General features: G+C 45.6%; 1 protein-coding gene across 1 annotated transcript; it reads right to left on the bottom strand.

Annotated features, from left to right (window-relative positions):
* Nucleotides 1-538: 538 nt before the first annotated feature.
* LOC116974835 lies at nt 539-6,860 on the bottom strand. Its single transcript, XM_033023473.1, has 4 exons — nt 6,728-6,860; nt 3,574-3,750; nt 2,614-2,661; nt 539-916 (listed from the first exon to the last, which is right to left on the bottom strand). The coding sequence occupies exons 1-4, from the start codon at nt 6,858-6,860 to the stop codon at nt 663-665; spliced, it is 612 nt and encodes a 203-aa protein (XP_032879364.1). The 3' UTR covers nt 539-662.
* Between the last annotated feature and the right edge of the window lie 12,082 nt (nt 6,861-18,942).

Consider the following 18,942-nt stretch of genomic DNA (forward strand, 5'->3'; position numbering starts at 1 on the left):
GGATATTCAGGGATTGGGGGATATGGGCTACATGCAAGCAGACGAGAGAAGGTTATCTTGGCATCATTTTCAACATGGACATAGTGTGCTGAAGGGCCTGTTGCTGTGCTGTTCTATGTATCCTTTGAGGCAAGGAGGCATGAGGGAGCCAAACCCAGCCTGTCATGAGAAGAATGCAGACTAGTGAAATATAATATAGGTGGAGACCCAGAAAAAAGATCTCTACTCATTTTACTTTTGAAATACGCCCAGGGAATATATGTGACCCTTGATGCAACGTTGAAGTTGAGCAACGCATGCTTGTCATTTAAAATTCCCACAGGGAGAGGAGAGATATGGATTATGTGCATACAGATGAGAGATGGCCTTGGCATCAGGTTCGGCACAGACATTGTTGGGCGGAGGGCCTGTTCCTGGGCTGTACCGTTCTATGTGTAGAAAGGAACTGCAGATGCTGGTTTGCACCAAAGCTAGACCCAAAATGCTGGAGTAACTCAGCGGGTCAGGGAACACCACTGGAGAAAAGGAATAGGTGACATTTCGGGTCGAGACCCTTCTTCAGACTGAGATCCTCGTCTGTACTGTTCTATGTTCTACGTTCTAAACATGGTCAAAAGCAAGGTTCAGCTATAAAATAGCAGCCCAGATTTTAGGGGGAGACCCTACTGAATGAGCTCGTGCATGACATATCTATTTAAAGTGCACAGTGCTGTAAACAGATGCCCTGAAACCACATCGGTTGTAGTCGCGTATCCAAGGAGAGTCCTCATTTTCTCTTCAGGTGTTCGACACGCCATGATGTTGGAATACATCTCGTTCGTGAGTCCGTGCCCCAACATCTGATCTGCCACTTCATTAACATGCTTCACTTTCTGAACCAGCTTCGCCCAGTTCGCTTTCAGAAACGATTTCTTGTCTGTTGTCGTACAAATAGAAGGCAGACAAAGGGTAGAGGTTGATATTAAGCCTTAATACATAACTCGCAGAAACAGGTGTATGTTCGGGAATATTATTTTAAATTTGATTTCATAGAAGTGAGCCTATTAAGAGGTTGTAATTAATACTTATTTTCCTATGATTGTAAATAAAACTGGTATAGTCTTATTGCTCCAGGAAATGGAGAGAAAACGTTATTTTTTTATTTAGTTTTAGAGATATAGCACAAAAACATGCCCTTCGACCCACCAAGTCCACGCCAGCCAGTGATCTCTGTATGCTAGCACTATCCTACACACTAGGGACAATTTTTTACCAAAGTCAATTAACCTACGAACCTGCAGGGTCACCTCCTTCCCTGCCAGCTGTGTTCCCTTGTTATAGGTTCAAGGAAGATTGAGCCGCTGGGCCAACCTGAGACCACCAGTGCCTCCATGTGGTCAAGATTAGGCTGCTGAGAAGAAACCCAAGACAGCCATTGCCCCTACTGAGGCTAAGACTGGGTGGCTGTGGCAGGCCTGAGATGCCAGGACCACTTCCTCCCCATGGGCAATGAAGGACTGCGCACATGCACAGACACGCATACACACACAGACACGCGCGCACACGCACACACGCACACAGGCACGCATACACACAGACACGCGCGCACACACACACGCACACAGGCACGCATACACACAGACACGCGCGCACACACACACGCACACATACATACACACAGACACGCGCGCACATGCACAGGCACGCACACACGGACACGCGCGCACACACACACGCACACAGGCACGCATACACACAGACACGCGCACACACACACACAGGCACGCATACACAGACACGCGCGCACACACACACGCACACAGGCACGCATACACAGACACGCGCGCGCACACACACAGACACGCATACACAGACACGCGCGCACACACATACGCACACAGTCACGCATACACAGACACGCGCGCGCACACACAGACACGCGCGCCCATGCACGGGCACGCATACACACTAACAGACGCGCACACACGCAAAGACTGAGCCACCAGGATAATTGGGAGACCGCCTCTTCAAGCTCAAAGCTGAGCTGCCAGGAAGAAACCTGAGTACCTTCTCGCAAGGCAAGGATGAACTGCAGGGAGAATCCTCAGATGACCACAACTATTCCTTCGAAGACCAGGACTGATTTGCCAGGACAACCCTGAGGTCGCCAGCACCACCGCACACGAGCTCTGATGGCGAAGGACAGCGCCCCCATGTGGTGCTGGACTTTCTTACCACTGTAGATAAAATATATCACGTACGTTCAGCCTACTGAGAGTGTCAGTGTGGTCACTGCCGAACCTGGCATCATCTCCAATGCCACACACTGGATCTATTCACACATGACCTGTTGTCTCTAAACATCTTGCTCAGCCATGTGGCCATGTTCTCCTCATTGTCACCAATTGTATAGTGAATCACATTGTCCTGCATAATAAATAATGGCAAAGTCTTCAAGAAAATGAACATCTGGTTTTTTTTTCATCTTCATATTTCTCCTGCCTTGCCCAGACTCTTGTCATTTACCTGGGTCTTTCATTCTTTGCAATTTGAGGATAATTCTGACCATTGTGTTCATCTGTAGATGTCATTAATATATATTTTTTTTTTTTAATCCACAGAAAAAGTAATTACCTGTCACTTTGTCCTCGAGCTCTCTGACACTTATTTTGCTTGTGGAACCTGCAAATGCAATTTAATTTAAAATACTGTTATTTCCTTAGCAATTTTATTTCAACTCATAGATCTTAAATATGTCACAATTTTGGCATTCAATTCATACAATTTATTTTGGCAAATTCTGTACAGTTCAATTTTCCATCATTTCCTCCTGATGTTTTCAATCTTAAAGCGGGTTTAGATTATAATTGCTTGCTTTTATCACTCTTCCATTAAGAAGATGTGATACCAGATCATGAAAAAGTAAACTATATTCTGGATTTTTTTAATTCCCCGCGAATAAAAAAGTCCTTGTTTATCTTTTGAAATTGTTTAAAATTCAAAATCTATGTATGACACTGTGTTCTATTGTAGCAACTGCAAACATATCAGTAGGAACCAGATTTTGAAATATGAATTTAAATCTTTCATCCATTGACTTGCTGAAGGTTGTACGGGTGGAATTAATCTTTAAAACCCTGAAACCTCTAGCATGGTCCTAATCAACAAGTGTTTGATTCTATATGTTAAATTAATCAAGGTTACTTCAAAATCAACTCAACACTAATAACTATTGCACATCACAGTCAATGTCAACAAAACCTAACCTATTACATTTTCATGTTGTATGAGTGGGGATGATTCATTTTTCTCCCATTGGAAAATGATCTACATTGTGATGGGTTTGATGCAGAGACAGTTCCTGATGATGAATGCTACCTTCTGTCAGAGCTTTCATGTGCATCCTACTTTGAGTGGAAGTGTGATCAAAACATTTCAGGTGAAGATCAAATAGTGGCCCTTGATAATAATAGGATTTAACAAGGGGCACGTCGACCCCAAAGACACGACCAAGGATACTGCAGACGAGCAGAAGTGAATCATTAAGAGATCGACGTTCATAAAATAACGCAAGGCTCCACTTTAATAATTTACCTATAGGCAGGTTATTTTCCAGGTTCCTGTTACACGTGGTTGAGGTGATATTTACTGGTATGTTAATGGTTGAGAGTTGACTTGTTTGGATGAAGGGACACACCACGACAGAACATCCTGTAGCATTAATATCAGCTGTAATGCCTCCCTGTCCACTGACCGCACGGACCGAAGGAGCTTGGATAATAGAATGAAAAATTACATGCAAATACATCTCCTTTACACTTGATCAGCCTAATTGTTCCACTGAGTGTTGTTGTTTTAAATAGAATTACAATAGTCAAACTTATAACCATCTCTACGTTTAACCTTTCTGTGCAACAGAACTTGACGTTCACTCTAATGCTAAGTGTAAAGAGTGAACAAAGTGTTCTATATGTTTTGTTACTCCACCTGCCTGCAAAATACAGGCAACTGCAGTAACGTACTCGCATTTCCTTAAATCAATCAATATTAAGTACTATCAAATGCAGCAAATTGTGGACGCAGCCCAGACCATCACATAAACCACCCTCCCTTCTATTGACTCCATTTATACCTCACGCTGCCTCAGCAAGGCCAGCGGCATAATCAAGGATGAGTCGCACCCTAGCCACTCCCTCTTCTCTCCTCTCCTCTCGGGCACACCTCCAGATTCAGGGACTGTTTCTTCCCAGCTGTTATCGGGTAACTGAATCATCCACAATGAGAGAGCAGTACTGAACTACTATCTACATCTTAGGCGATCCTCGGGCTATCCTTGATCAGACTTTAGTGGCTTTAACTTGCACTAAACATTATTCCCTTATCGTGTATATATACACACTGTAAATGGCTTGATTGTAATCATGTATTGTCTTTCTGCTGACTGGATAGCTTTTCACTGTACCTCGGTACACACGACAATAAACGAAACTAAATGAAATAATTGCATATTTTATAGACATGTGCAGTGTCCAAAGGACAGGAGGAGGGAATAACGGAATCAAAGGATATGGGAAAAACCAGGAACAGAGTACTGATTCCGGATGATCAGCCATGATCATATTGAATGGCGGTGCTGGCTCGGAGGGCCGAATGGCCTAATCTTGCACTTACTTTCTATACTGGAGAAAGGAGGGGAGGTGGGGAGAGGAAAGATAGTGGGAGAAAAGGGTGTGTAAGTTTTTCTTATGTTTTGCTTTTATGTTTCTAAGGGACTCTGAGGGCAGCACACCTTTCATCTTAAAAGTTTTATTTTTAAGCTTATCTGCATGCGAGTGGTGATTCTCACAATCAGTCATCAATGGTCTCAGCTTCGTCCCCCGAGGCTCCCCGGTTTAGCTCCTCTTCACGTATTTAATCGTTCCTTTGATACCAAGAGCTTATCACCCATACCAAGGCAATACGACTGTCATTGACATTTTGAGGGGCAGCTGGGTTCACAGTGCAATTAGCATTTAACCAGCGAGAATAGGAACACCGCGACTCAAACCCTCATCACACAAATGCCTTGCCATTGCCCATTAGACAGCTGTCAACCACGGGAAGAAGATGAAAGGTAACCTTTGGAGGATAGCAGGCAATGCCCTGCGTTTTATCAGCAGGAAAATAATTCAAAGGCGAAATGGAATTTAAATTAATCCATCAAGAAGCATGAACATAGGCAGGAAGTATTTAATCTCCAGCTGATTAACGTTGGAAGTACACCTTCTACTGCAATCCACACACTGCATCCAGGTAATTGAGAGAGTGTGTTGGACCCAGCCGCTCACAGCAAGAGAGGATTCAATAATTAACCCGATTCATAATTTATTGAGTGTCCAAGGGAAACAGACAGCCCAAACATTGCAGTAACAAGATCGAATGAATAGCTTGAACATTAATGAATCGCTGTGACTCTAACTGAAAGGTAACAACACATGGTGGACACAAAATGCTGCAGAATCTCAGTGGGTGGGAGGCAGCATCTATGCAGAGAAGGAATAGACAATGTTTCGGGTCAAGACCCTTCTTCAGACAGACAGGTAACAACGCATTTCTGGTTGAATGAAAGCTCAATATGTTAGAGGTCAAACTTTGGTGGGAGGGGGGGGTCAGTAAATATCATAACATATCTTTGCAGCTTTATAGGACTTTGGCTAGGCTCCATTTGGAGCAATGCGTGCAATTCTGGTCTCCTCATTACAGGAAGGATGTGGAGGCTTTGGAAAGGGTACAGAGGAAGTTCACCAGAATGATGCCTGGATTAGAGGGCATTAGCTACAGGGAGAGGTTGGAGACACTGGGATTGTTTTCTTTGGAAAGCCAGAGGTTGCGGAGAAACCCGACAGAAGTCTATAAATTTATGAGAGGCGTAAACAGTCACAACCTATTTCCCTGCATGGAAATATTAAATACTACAGAAAATAGCTTTATGGTGGGAGGGACAATATTTAAAGATGTTTTTTTTAAAATAGACGATCATGAGTAACTAGAACAGTGCCAAGAGGGGTGGTGGTGCAGGCAGGTACAGTAGAGGCATAGAGACTTTTGGATAGGCACTTGGATATACAGGCTTCGGTGGGATGTGGATTATGTGCCAGAAGATAAGGGTTGTTCTTGACAACATGTTCGACACATACATTATGGGCTGAGGGTCTGTTCCTGTGCTGTACGGTTCCATGTTTTATGTTCTATCTGAAAAAAGACACAAAGTGCTGGAGTAACTCAGCAAGTCAGGCAACATCTGTGGAGGCATTAATAGGTGGTTTCAAGTTGGGACCCTTCCTCAGGCTGATAGAAGGGAGAAAGCTGGACGAGATGTCCTTGCCTGGCATGTCTGGCCCCATCCTCTTTCCCAGCTTACTCCCCCCCTACGACAACCAGTCTGAAGAAGGATTCCCACCTGAAACATCGCCTATTCATGTTCTCCAGAGATGCTGCCTGACCCACTGAGTTACTCCAGCACTTTGAAGTTTCAGTTCATAGTCACTCATCAGTGATGCCTTGTATCTTCAGGCAGGTACTATCACAATGTTTAAAACACATTTGGACAAGTACATGGATAGAACAGGTTTAGAAGGATATGGGCCACACGCAGGTTGGTGGGTCTAATGTAGATGGAGCATGTTGGTAGGTGTGGGCATGTTGGGCCGAAGGACCCAGTTTCCACGCTGTATGTCTCTACAACTATGGAACATCTGGTTGAACTTACCTTGTTGTTTACTTGAAAACCATTCCATCAATTTTGGATATGTTTCCTTCACTTTATCTTTCTGCAAGACTTGGCAGAATAGCTCGCAGGAAGATTGTCCTTTCCCCATTACATTATCAATGAGGTTAACCATTCTCTTCTCAGGATCGGTCTCGGCTTTTAGCTTGCGGTACTCCCGCTGAGTAATGACGCCATCCTCCTGTACCATTTGCAGAATAAAATCAGGATCACTGGTTAACCATTCAACAAGGCTGGTTTTTGATCTTCGAATATCTTCCATCTTGCTTGCCTACAGCTGGAAAGGGACACGAGGTATAATTTTAGTAACCAACAAAATTAAAGTCACTTTCTGACTATACAAGTACTGACTATATCGGAGGAGGAGCCATCTTGGGGAACGGCTGCTAACCAGCAGCCGTCCGTTTAATTCACTTTTTTTTGTAGTTCTAGTGAGTCCTGTGTTTTGTTTGTAGGAGAAATAGACTTTTTAATGTGGGGGGAAGGGGGTAACTATATTTCTAGGTCCCTACCTGGTCGGTGAGGCAGCTTTTCTCCGGGCTGCCCCGTCGACCCGTCCTCGTGGCCTACCAGCGGGCGTGGAGCGCCGTTTCCTGGCGGGGACCGCCCAGCACCTCGGCTTCGGTGGCGGCACAGCGCTGGAGCTCTATCGCGGAGCGGAGCGGGCGATGCCTTGCCTGGGTCGCCGCGCTGGATCGATGCTTGGAGCTCCGGTGAGCTGTGACCTGCCGAGTTCAACATTGTGATTTTCTATTGTATGATTTTACTGGGTTGTATACAAAACAAAAAAGTCACTGTACATAGGTACATGTGACAATAAACTATCTCAATGGGGTTAGGTTAAGGGGAGGTACAGAGAGACCTGGGTGCCTTGTACACTGAAAGTTGTTGTGCAGGTACAGCAGGCAGTGAAGAAAGCTAATGGAATGTTGGCCTTCATAACAAGAGGATTTCAGTGTAGGAGTAGAGAGGTTCTTCTGCAGTTGTATAGGGCTCTGGTAAGACCACATCTGGAGTATTGTGTACAGTTTTGGTCTCCTAATTTGAGGAAGGACATCCTTGTGATTGAGGCAGTGCAGCATAGGTTCACGAGATTGATCCCTGGGATGGCGGGACAGTCATATGAGGAAAGATTGAAAAGACTAGGCTTGTATTCACTGGAGTTTAGAAGGATGAGGGGGCATCTTATAGAAACATATAAAATTATAAAAGGACTGGACAAGCTAGATACAGGAAAAATGTTCCCAATGTCGGGCGAGTCCAGAACCAGGGGCCACAGTCTTAGAATAAAGGGGAGGCAATTTAAGACTGAGGTGAGAAAAAAACTTTTTCACCCAGAGAGTTGTGAATTTGTGGAATTCTCTGCCACAGAGGGCAGTGGAGGCCAAATCACTGGATGGATTTAAGAGATAGTTAGATAGAGCTCTAGGGGCTAGTGGAATCAAGGGATATGGGGAGAAGGCAGGCACGGGTTATTGATAGGGGATGATCAGCCATAATTGCAAATAATGGAGATGCTGGCTAGAGGGGCCAAATGGCCTCCTTCTGCACCTATTTTCTATGTTTCTATCATCATCAAGAAATTTCGAAGGTAGGGCAATAATGCGCATTTTCAGAGAGGTAAGTAAATGTGTGGATCAGATGGCCGGTTAATGCAATGTATCAGGTTAGGCAGCATCTGTGGAGGAAGAGACAGTGTTCATCCATCAATCATCACCCTCCCCTCCCCAGGGTCATAGAAACATAGAAATTAGGTGCAGGAGTAGGCCATTCGGCCCTTCGAGCCTGCACCGCCATTCAATATGATCATGGCTGATCATCCAACTCAGTATCCCGTACCTGCCTTCTCTCCATACCCTCTGATCCCCTTAGCCACAAGGGCCACATCAAACTCCCTCTTAAATATAGCCAATGAACTGGCCTCGACTACCCTCTGTGGCAGAGAGTTCCAGAGATTCACCACTCTCTGTGTGAAAAAAGTTCTTCTCATCTCGGTTTTAAAGGATTTCCCCCTTATCCTTAAGCTGTGACCCCTTGTCCTGGACTTCCCCAACATCGGGAGCAATCTTCCTGCATCTAGCCTGTCCAACCCCTTAAGAATTTTGTAAGTTTCTATAAGATCCCCTCTCAATCTCCTAAATTCTAGAGAGTATAAACCAAGTCTATCCAGTCTTTCTTCATAAGACAGTCCTGACATCCCAGGAATCAGTCTGGTGAACCTTCTCTGCACTCCCTCTATGGCAATAATGTCCTTCCTCAGATTTGGAGACCAAAACTGTACGCAATACTCCAGGTGTGGTCTCACCAAGACCCTGTACAACTGCAGTAGAACCTCCCTGCTCCTATACTCAAATCCTTTTGCTATGAAAGCTAACATACCATTCGCTTTCTTCACTGCCTGCTGCACCTGCATGCCTATCTTCCTTCGTTTTTCCCCTCTACTTTTCCTTTTCCCCACTTTCCTGTCTGTCCTCAACCATCAATTTATTGCCTCAGCCTTCAAGGCTCCCTCCCTCTCCACCCCTTCCCAATCCACTCGTCACCTCTTGCTTCTGCCTCCCACTCCCCCTTGCATTTTACACCATCTACCTTCCCTCTCTACTGCGCATGGTTTTGACCCAAAATGTCGACAATTCCTTTCCACCGACAGATGCCACTCGGCTCACTGAGGTCCTCCGACAGATTGGTGCCCGTGCTTTTCTTGCTCTCCTTAATTTAGCACAACCTGCCCGTCATTCACATTTTCACATTCTGAAAAACACGTCTCTTCCTCCCCAGATGCTGCCTAACCTGCTGTGTTTCCAGTGTGCACAGCTTTCCTGCATAACCAGTATCCCGCCAATGCTCCCATCTCAACACCCCCACACTGGCCATTATGCGCTCTTGCCAAGGTGACAGTAGAGTCTAAAGATCCACACTATCTACTGGAACCTTAGCTTTGGGATTCTGAGTCCTCGGCAGCCACCGTTAGTTCGTTGTGAAGACTTGTTCCTCCGTCAATGTACCGTCACACTGAATAGATGAGATTAAATTCTTATGAAGAGTCTGTGACCTTCATTGCCAACTGCATTCCATAGATGCTGCCTGACTTGCTCAGTATTTTCAACATGTTCCCATTTTGTTACTCAAGAAACAGTGTTGGTCTCGACCAGAAACATCACCCATTCCTTCTCTCCAGAGATGCTGCCGGTCCCGCTGAGTTACTCCAGCATTTTGTGTCTATCTTCAGTGTCTTTGGGTTGTACAACGCAAGGGATTTTCTTACCAGATAAATACTAAAACTGGCACTAATTGGGGTAAATAAAAAGGTTTCCATGTTGTGAAAGTTTCCATGTTGTGAAGGGTAGTGAACCCATTCTGTGCAAGGTAGATGCTCAGCATCTGGACACATAGATACACTAACCCACAGTTGGGGAAAAGTTCAGTTTTTAGTTTTAGTTTAGTTTAATTTAGTTTATTGGGCACGTGTATCAAGATACAGTGAAAAATTGGTTGCTGTGTGCGAACCAATCAGTGGAAAGACAATACATGATTACAACCGAGCCACCCACAGTGTACAGATACATGATAAAGGGAACAACATAAATAACGTTTAGTGCATGATAAAATCCAGTAAGTCCAATTAAAGATAGTCCGAGGATCTTGAATGAAGTAGATAGTAGCTCAGGAGTGCTTTCTAATTGTTGGTAGGATGGTTCAGTTGTCTGATAAAACTCAATCCAAATTAAAAAGTGCCTTGAATAGAAGTATCAGGTGTTTACCGATGCAGGAAGCCAGTGCAAGCAGCATGGGCACTACCCCGCTCATTACGGGCCTACACCTGGTGGAAGTAAACGGTGTCCTCACTCACCACACAGTCTCAACGCTCGGCTTTTAAGAAACCTGCCATCTTCAGACAATCTGCTACTGAACTGTACAACTGAGGCCCTCATCTCTATGAATTCATCTTACCTTTCTCTTGGAGGATTACCACAGACATTAACTAATTATTGTGTTTAGAAAGCAACCAAAGCCATACAACTCTCAAAACAAAGCAAAATAGCTCTCGGACACCTCCCCATACCCGCCCCTTGACCATGGCCCCGCAGATGGACACCAGGCCATCATCTCCCAGACTGTTTCTGATCTCTTCACCTCTGGCTGCAATCTCGTACCATAGCCCCACACTACCCACCTCAACCTCCTCCCATCTGAAGAAGGGTCCCAACCCGAAACATCACCTATCCATGTTCTCCAGCGATACTGCCTGACCCGCTGAGCTTCTCCAGCATTTTGTGTCTTTTAAAGCAAAACAATGCAAGATTAATTTAAAATACCTTTCTGCTGATGTACCTCGCTGCAAGTTTCACCGAGTCTATTTCCTGGATAGTGAGGAAGGAAGTGATTGGTTTATAAACCTACATAGTGACCTCAAAAACTTAAAACCATCAAAGGGTCCTCTTCACAGGCTTGCAGTGCGTTGCAATCTGTGGTTAATTTAGTTTAGATACAACACGGATACAGGCCCCTTAGCCCAGTAAACCTGCGCCAACCTGCGATCTCCATACACTAGCACTATCCTACACACTAGGGACAATTTACAATGTTTATTGAAGCCCAATTAATCTTTGGAGTGTGGGAGGAAACTGGAGCATCCAGAGAAAACCCACGTGGTCACGGCGAGAATGGACAACCTCAGTACAGACGGCACCCGTAGTTAGGATCCAACCCAGGTCTCTGGCACTGTAAGGCAGCAACTCCACCGCTGCGCCACTGTGTACTCTTTACGGATTATACAAGCATTCCTCCCCTCAGTAAACCTGCAAACACCAATTATCACCTCTGAACCACCTCTAGCTTATTTTCCAATCACTCACTGTCCCCTTCTGCCTTCCAGATCGTCCCTTTTTAATCACTTCTAAGCAGCGCCGACCTTCCCCTCTGCGACTGGTGGCACTGTGTGTGCGGCCCAAACCCTCCACCACATCCTGCTCACTGCAGGACCTCAATATGCAGTTGAAGCCGGGCCTGGCGTGTGCCCAGTCGACTGTGTGCTTGGCAGAGTGTGGTGCAACTAGGGTTGCCAACTTTCCCACTCCCAAATAAGGGACAAGAGGTCAAAATAACGGGCTTGTTCCACTTAGGCGACATGTTAGGCGGCTGCAGGAGACTATGCAGTTGCCACATGTTCGGCGGCGGTTGCCGGGGAGTCGCCTTCATGGTCGTTAGGAGTTCCCGCATTCTGGGAATCAGTCGCGGCCTCATTATTAAAAATTTGCGGGGACCAGAATGAAGCCGCCATGGAGAGTAGTGAGAATTCTCGTGTCGTAGGTGGGTTGCCAGGAGGTCCTAGTGGGTCGCCAGGAGGTCAAAGGTTCTCGTAGGTTGTAGCCGGTGCTGACCGGTGAATTTCATTGGCTCATTGGGGAAAAAAAACCGTAAGCAGTAGTTTTCAGAACCATGGGTAACCGACCGGTAATGTTAAATGTCCGGTAAGCTTCACAGCCGTGTATCTGAAAAGTTGTCCCCACTCCTTCTCCCCCCTTCTTTTAAAGAACTTACCATACACTGTTACCGTACACTGTGCTTTAGCCGTCTTAATTACAGCGCCAACCTTCCTGTTCATCGCGGTGTGTGTCTGAATCACATTGGCTTTACACCGTGTGAATTTCACTCAGACAGTGGTCCTCCCACTTGCCTTGCCCTGCCCCCCCCCCCCCTTGCATAACTGGCTGGTGAAGGAATAGGGTTGAGGGTGTGTGTGTGTGTGTGTGTGTGTGTGTGTGTGTGTGTGTGTGTGCGCACGCGCTCTGTGGGACAGGCCCATTAGGAACAAATTCCCAACAGCAATTTGTTGACCGACTCGGCCGTGGCTAGGTGAATGATGAGTTGGCCCGGGTGCTGGACTGCACGCAAAGCCCAGCCGGCGGGCCAGCTGAGGAATTTTGACATGTGCGGCATCGCGCGCAAAGTCCGGCACCCCATCCAACTCATGAATCAATGATCGGCCATGAGAAGGAGGGTTGGTGGTGTCGGCGGTAAGCGAAGGTCCGAAGGTCGGACAGCAGGCCGGGCTGCCAACCGACGGGGCCACGGGCGAGGCGCTGCTGATGCTGCACTTCATGGGCTGGGTGAGGCAGGGCCGGACACAGCGCTCCGACCCGACAGTCCCCTCGACCCGAGTAGTAGCAGTCAAATACGGGACAAGGGCGGTCCCATATGGGACAAACCAATTTAGCCCAATATACAGGATGTCCCGGCTAATACGGGACAGTTGGCAACCCTAGGTGCAAGGCTCGTTAAATATAGAGCAGCACAGCACTGCAACAGGCTCTTCGGCCTACAATGCCAGGGCCGAACAAGATGCCAAGTTAAACTAATCTCCTCTGCCTGCATCCATATCTCTCCATTCCCAAACATCTCCAGGTGCCTATCCTAAAGCCTTTTAAATTCCTCTAACCTCACCACCCCTGGCAACACGTTCCAGGCACCCACCACTCACAGTGTGTTAAAAAAAAAAACCTAACCCCACACATTTCCTTTGAACATTTTCCCACTGAATTTAAAGCTATGCCTAGTCTTTGATGTGTCCTCCCTAAGAAAAGGGTTCTGACTGTCTATCCTATCTATCCCTCTGTCACGTCTATCAGGTCTCCCCTCAACCTCCAAAGGGAGCCGTTATTTTATCAGCTGTTTCATCTGAGGTTAAGGAAGTCTGATCCAAGGATTGTGGTGACAGAGAAACCAAAAACCTTCCCCTCTCCCCTCAATCCTGTGTTCTCCCATAATGGACATTTCCACCCTGGAAAAAGACTGACTGTCCACCTTGTCTATGCCACTCAATCTTATAAACTTCTATTCAGAGAAAACAATCCATGTTTGTCCAACCTCTTCCTGTAGCTAGTACGGCCCATCTGATGAACTTCCAAGCCTTCACATCATTCCTGTTTTGCAGGGTTCTGAAGTGCACACAATATTAACCGTAGTTCTATACAGCTGCAACATGACTGTACAACTTCTCTATCCCATGCCCTGAACATTGAATGCAAGTGTGGAACATTCCCAGGAGGTCCAGCACATGAACCGTCTGTGACATTAGAAACATAGAAATTAGGTGCAGGAGTAGGCCATTCGGCCCTTCGAGCCTGCACCGCCATTCAATATGATCATGGCTGATCATCCAACTCAGTATCCCGTACCTGCCTTCTCTCCATACCCTCTGATCCCCTTAGCCACAAGGGCCACATCTAACTCCCTCTTAAATATAGCCAATGAACTGGCCTCGACTACCCTCTGTGGAAGGGAGTTCCAGAGATTCACCACTCTCTGTGTGAAAAAAGTTCTTCTCATCTCGGTTTTAAAGGATTTCCCCCTTATCCTTAAGCTGTGACCCCTTGTCCTGGACTTCCCCAACATCGGGAGCAATCTTCCTGCATCTAGCCTGTCCAACCCCTTAAGAATTTTGTAAGTTTCTATAAGATCCCCTCTCAATCTCCTAAATTCTAGAGAGTATAAACCAAGTCTATCCAGTCTTTCTTCATAAGACAGTCCTGACATCCCAGGAATCAGTCTGGTGAACCTTCTCTGCACTCCCTCTATGGCAATAATGTCCTTCCTCAGATTTGGAGACCAAAACTGTACGCAATACTCCAGGTGTGGTCTCACCAAGACCCTGTACAACTGCAGTAGAACCTCCCTGCTCCTATACTCAAATCCTTTTGCTATGAAAGCTAACATACCATTCGCTTTCTTCACTGCCTGCTGCACCTGCATGCCTACTTTCAATGACTGGTGTACCATGACACCCAGGTCTCGCTGCATCTCCCCTTTTCCTAGTCGGCCACCATTCATGGATAAAATTCCGAAATCATTACACTGTCACTCTTTACTTCATTTTGTAAGAAGTGATCGCTGGACATGCCTCCCCACTTTCTACCCAGTTCCGCGACTGTGTACAAAATAATGAGAGGCATAGATCGGGGAGATGCAGTCTCTTGCTCAGAGCAGGGGAAATCAAGAACCAGAGAGAGGTTTAAGGTGAGGGGAGGAAGAAATATTCAATAGGAACCCGAGGGGTAACTTTTTCATGCAAAGAGTGGTGAGTGTATGGAACTAGCTACCAGAGAAGGCAGCTGAGGCAGGTACTATTGCAATGTTTAAGAAATGTTTAGATAGGTACATGGATAGGACAGGTTTAGAGGGGTATGGGCCAAACGCAGGCAGGTGCGACTACTGTAGATGGGACATGTTGGCTGATGTGGACAAGTTGAGCCAAAGGCCCCGCTTCCATACTGTTAGACTCGATGCAATCCGCGACCCACACACAGTCAACGCTGCCAAGCTTGTAGAGGGAAACTGCCGAGCTGGCTCCTGCTCATCACCAGAGGACCGGAGAGGTAGATGGAGAGAGCCGGTGACGGCAGAAGTGTAGGGTAAGAGGGTGAACCGGGGTCTTGCCTTCCGCCTCCTCAAGATCGGCTGTGCGAGGCACCCCTGGGGCAGAAAGGCTGAAGGGTTAGCCGGGCGCGGAGAGGAGAGGGACGACGGTTCGCTGGACAGGAGGCAACAGCTGGAGGCCCTGCAGCAGCCTAGGGTTCGCCTGGATCAAGCGCCATTCCAGAAGACTGAGCACGAAGACTAGACTGGACTTGGAAAATGCCATCAAAACCTGGCAATTATTGCATGTGGTCTCAGTGGACTATTCCTATGCACTTTGTACTAATTGAGGATTCTGCAAGAATTTACTGAACTGCATGCTTAACAAAAATAGTTCACTGTATATCTGTACATGTGATTAAAAAGAACCATTGATGTCACCCATTTCTTAGTTTGACAAGAGTGCCCCACAGCAATGTGGATTTATTTGAGTTGATTTGTTTCATCTCCCTGTGAGGCCCAGCACACACATAATAGGAGCCATCTTGTTTTTCTAGGCAACGGCCCACCAGCATGGACGGACGCCATTTGCAAGGCTGCTCTGGAGTAGGTTAGTTCAGAGAGCATCAACAAACAAGTGATCACAGCAGGATGTGGATGCATGGGCAATGTCCCCATCCAGGAGGCCAATTAGTTGACCAGTTGCAAATAAATATTTTATGCTCATAACTTATTTGGCACTCAGTGGGTCAGGCAGCATCCCCGCAGAACACAGATAGGGGAGTTTGGGTTGGGACCCTTCTTTGTATCGATTGAAGCTGGAAGACAGGAGGGGCAGGACAAAGTGTAGCAGGTAATAGGTGAACACTGGTGATGGAGGGGGTTGATAGGCAGATCATTCAACAAAAGCAAGGAATGAAAAGACAGGCGAGAGACAAGAGTGATCCGAGTTGTGAGGCGTAAGGAATGTAGGTGGAGAGGGAGGGGAGAAGTAGGTGCAAGTCCACATGAAGCACGGAGGAGGGAGGGAGAGTTGTTAGAAGTTACCTAAAGTTGGATAATTCAATGTTCATACCGTTACTACTACAATCAGCCCGACCCGAAACGTCACCTACCCATGTTCTCCAGGGATGCTGCCTAACTCGCCGCATTACCCCTGCACTTTGTGCCCCTTTCGGACCCAGATTACATCAGTAGTTGGAAATGTTATCAGTTCTGCTACAAAGCTGGTTAGCATTTGGAAAAGTTGCAGCCGTTAGCTGAAAGTTGGCACTGATGCACATTTAACCACCTTTTGTTGAGCAGGAGAGTGTTTGAGAATGGTGTGATCTATAATTAATCCTAAACATTCTGTGGCTAAGTGCAACATTTCAGATGAAGTGTGAGGTTTGAATACTGGAGCAGGTATTAACTGGAAGGTTAAAGCCAATTCTTGCATTCTTGTATCAACCATGCTGCATGGCTCTAACGTTATCTAACCAACCAGCAGGGAGTCAGCAAAGGTTCATCCTTCCTCATCCGTCCTTTCGGTTCTATTGTCGCACTCAGAAAACATTGGAGAAGTCCAATGGATAACATTGGATACAAGTTTAGTTTAGCTTATTGTCACGTGTACCGAGGTGCAGTGAAAAGCATTTAGAGCATGTTCACCAGTTAGTTTAGCTTATTGTCACGTGTACCGAGGTGCAGTGAAAAGCATTTAGAGCATGTTCACCAGTCAGTGGAAAGACCATACATGATTGCAATTGAGCCATTCACAGTGTACAGATACATGATAAAGGGAATAACATTGATACCATTTTGTGCTAGATAAAATCCAGTAAAGATAATCTGCTTTAAAAAGGTATCAAACACATTGCACAGTACCAACTTAGTTCATTGTTTATAGAGTCTATTGTCATTAGTTTATTGTCTTATTAACACACATACACATATATATATATATAAACCCAACAGACAATAGTAGTGCAAAGTCAAAAATAATGTCCCCAAGTCTGTATGGTTTGGAGCCTATTTGGAGGTTGCAGTTTAATAGCCTGATGGTTGTAAGGAACACAGTACAATCATGCAACTGTGATTGGTCATGTATTAATCCATTACATGTATCGTCAATACATTAATCACGTATTGTCATTTTTAATCATGTATTGTCTTTATGCTGACTGGTTAGCACGCAACAAAAAGCTTTCCACTGTACCTTGGTACATGTGACAATAAACTCTACGAAACAGGTTGAGAAGCTGTAATTATATACATACCAACCGGGAGAACAGCAGCCTGCCCCAGAGCTCCAACTGGGATAGCTGCTTGCAGAGGTGATCAGAGGCTAGGTCCAGTGCCAAGACAGATGGTTGATCTGCAGACCTAATTCACCACAGCCCTTATGAGCAGGAGCCAACTGCACTTACTCTCTATCATAATGTCCTGGACAAAGACCTTTGCTGAAATAATCCCTCAATCTCCCATTAAAATCATGCAGGGGTTCCATTTCCATTTTCCAATTAAAATGTAAATATTAAAGTCAGTAGCTTTTAATGGCAACAGAGTGACATTCTGGATCAGCAGAGATTTAACAATCATTCTGTGGATTTTAACTGAACAAATGTTTTGAGATGTAAAATACTTACAGAAGATGATGTGCACTCCATAACTGATACAGGCGGCTTTCTCTTGCATAAATGGAGTATGATGAAGCAGGACATGCATTATGATCAGACATTAGTTTGACCATTCTGTCATTTTGTTACACGACTTGAAAGTGCGAGTTGGATGAGATTAGAAACGTACGGAATAGAAACAGGCCCTTTGGCAGATCCATGCCAGCCATCCGTCACCCATTCACACTAGTATTATGTTATCCCACTTTCTCGTCCACTTCCTTACATATCAGGGGCAATTTACAGCAGCCAATTGAACCTACTAATTGGGATGTGGGAATGAAACCAGAGCACCAGGAGGAAATCAACGTGGTCACAGGGAGAACACAAACTCCACAGACACACACGAGGTCAGGATTAAACCCGGTCTCTGGCGATGTGAGGCAGCGGTTCTACCAGCTTATATCACTTAGTGAGGGAATTTGGGGATCTGGTACACAAAAAGCAAAATGTCCATTTCAGGTTTCGGGACAGGGGAAGAGTGAGAAGGGTGGAGTGGGTGAATTAAGTGGCAGATACAGATATTATTGGATGGGTTTTTTTAAACAACCAAACAAAATTTGAACCTTTGCTGCAGAAATAGGTTAGAATTGATGGCAGGATTTTAAAGGAAGAGTAGAGTTTAAAGGAAGGAATTCCAGAGATTAAGAGCGACATCAGTTAAAAAGATTGCAGTGCCAGGAATAATGCAGTAACAATTTTCACCAATGCAAGAGTTTGTATTCAAACAGCAGTATGTGCATGAGTGACCAGGGAGAAAGCATCTTGTATATTAAACACAGAAGACTATTTGCAAAGGTGGATATGATCAGAGGGAATTTGAGTTGTGCCATAGTATTGTTGCTGACTCACCTCGATTCTCAATCACCATACTTGTACAGATTCCCCAGAAACATGGACGTGGACTCTGGAAGAGGTGGGACAGCAGTCCATTTTGGGGCACGTCACCACTGCAGGGAATTTTGTGCAAACGTTTCATGCACGTTACTTCAGTCAGAAAAGTCCAGAACAGACATAAAGTCTTTAAACTGACATCCCAACAATGCACATTTATTCCCATTTGCCTTTATCAGGAATCACTGGGATAGTTAGGGATAAACAACTCCCGATGTGTTATTTCTACATCTATCACAAATGCATCTTTTCATACGTACATAAATGTCAAGCGATTTTGTCCCTTGCCGT

Source organism: Amblyraja radiata, chromosome 7 (genome assembly GCF_010909765.2).
Source record: "Amblyraja radiata isolate CabotCenter1 chromosome 7, sAmbRad1.1.pri, whole genome shotgun sequence".
Taxonomy (NCBI): Eukaryota; Metazoa; Chordata; class Chondrichthyes; order Rajiformes; family Rajidae; genus Amblyraja; species Amblyraja radiata.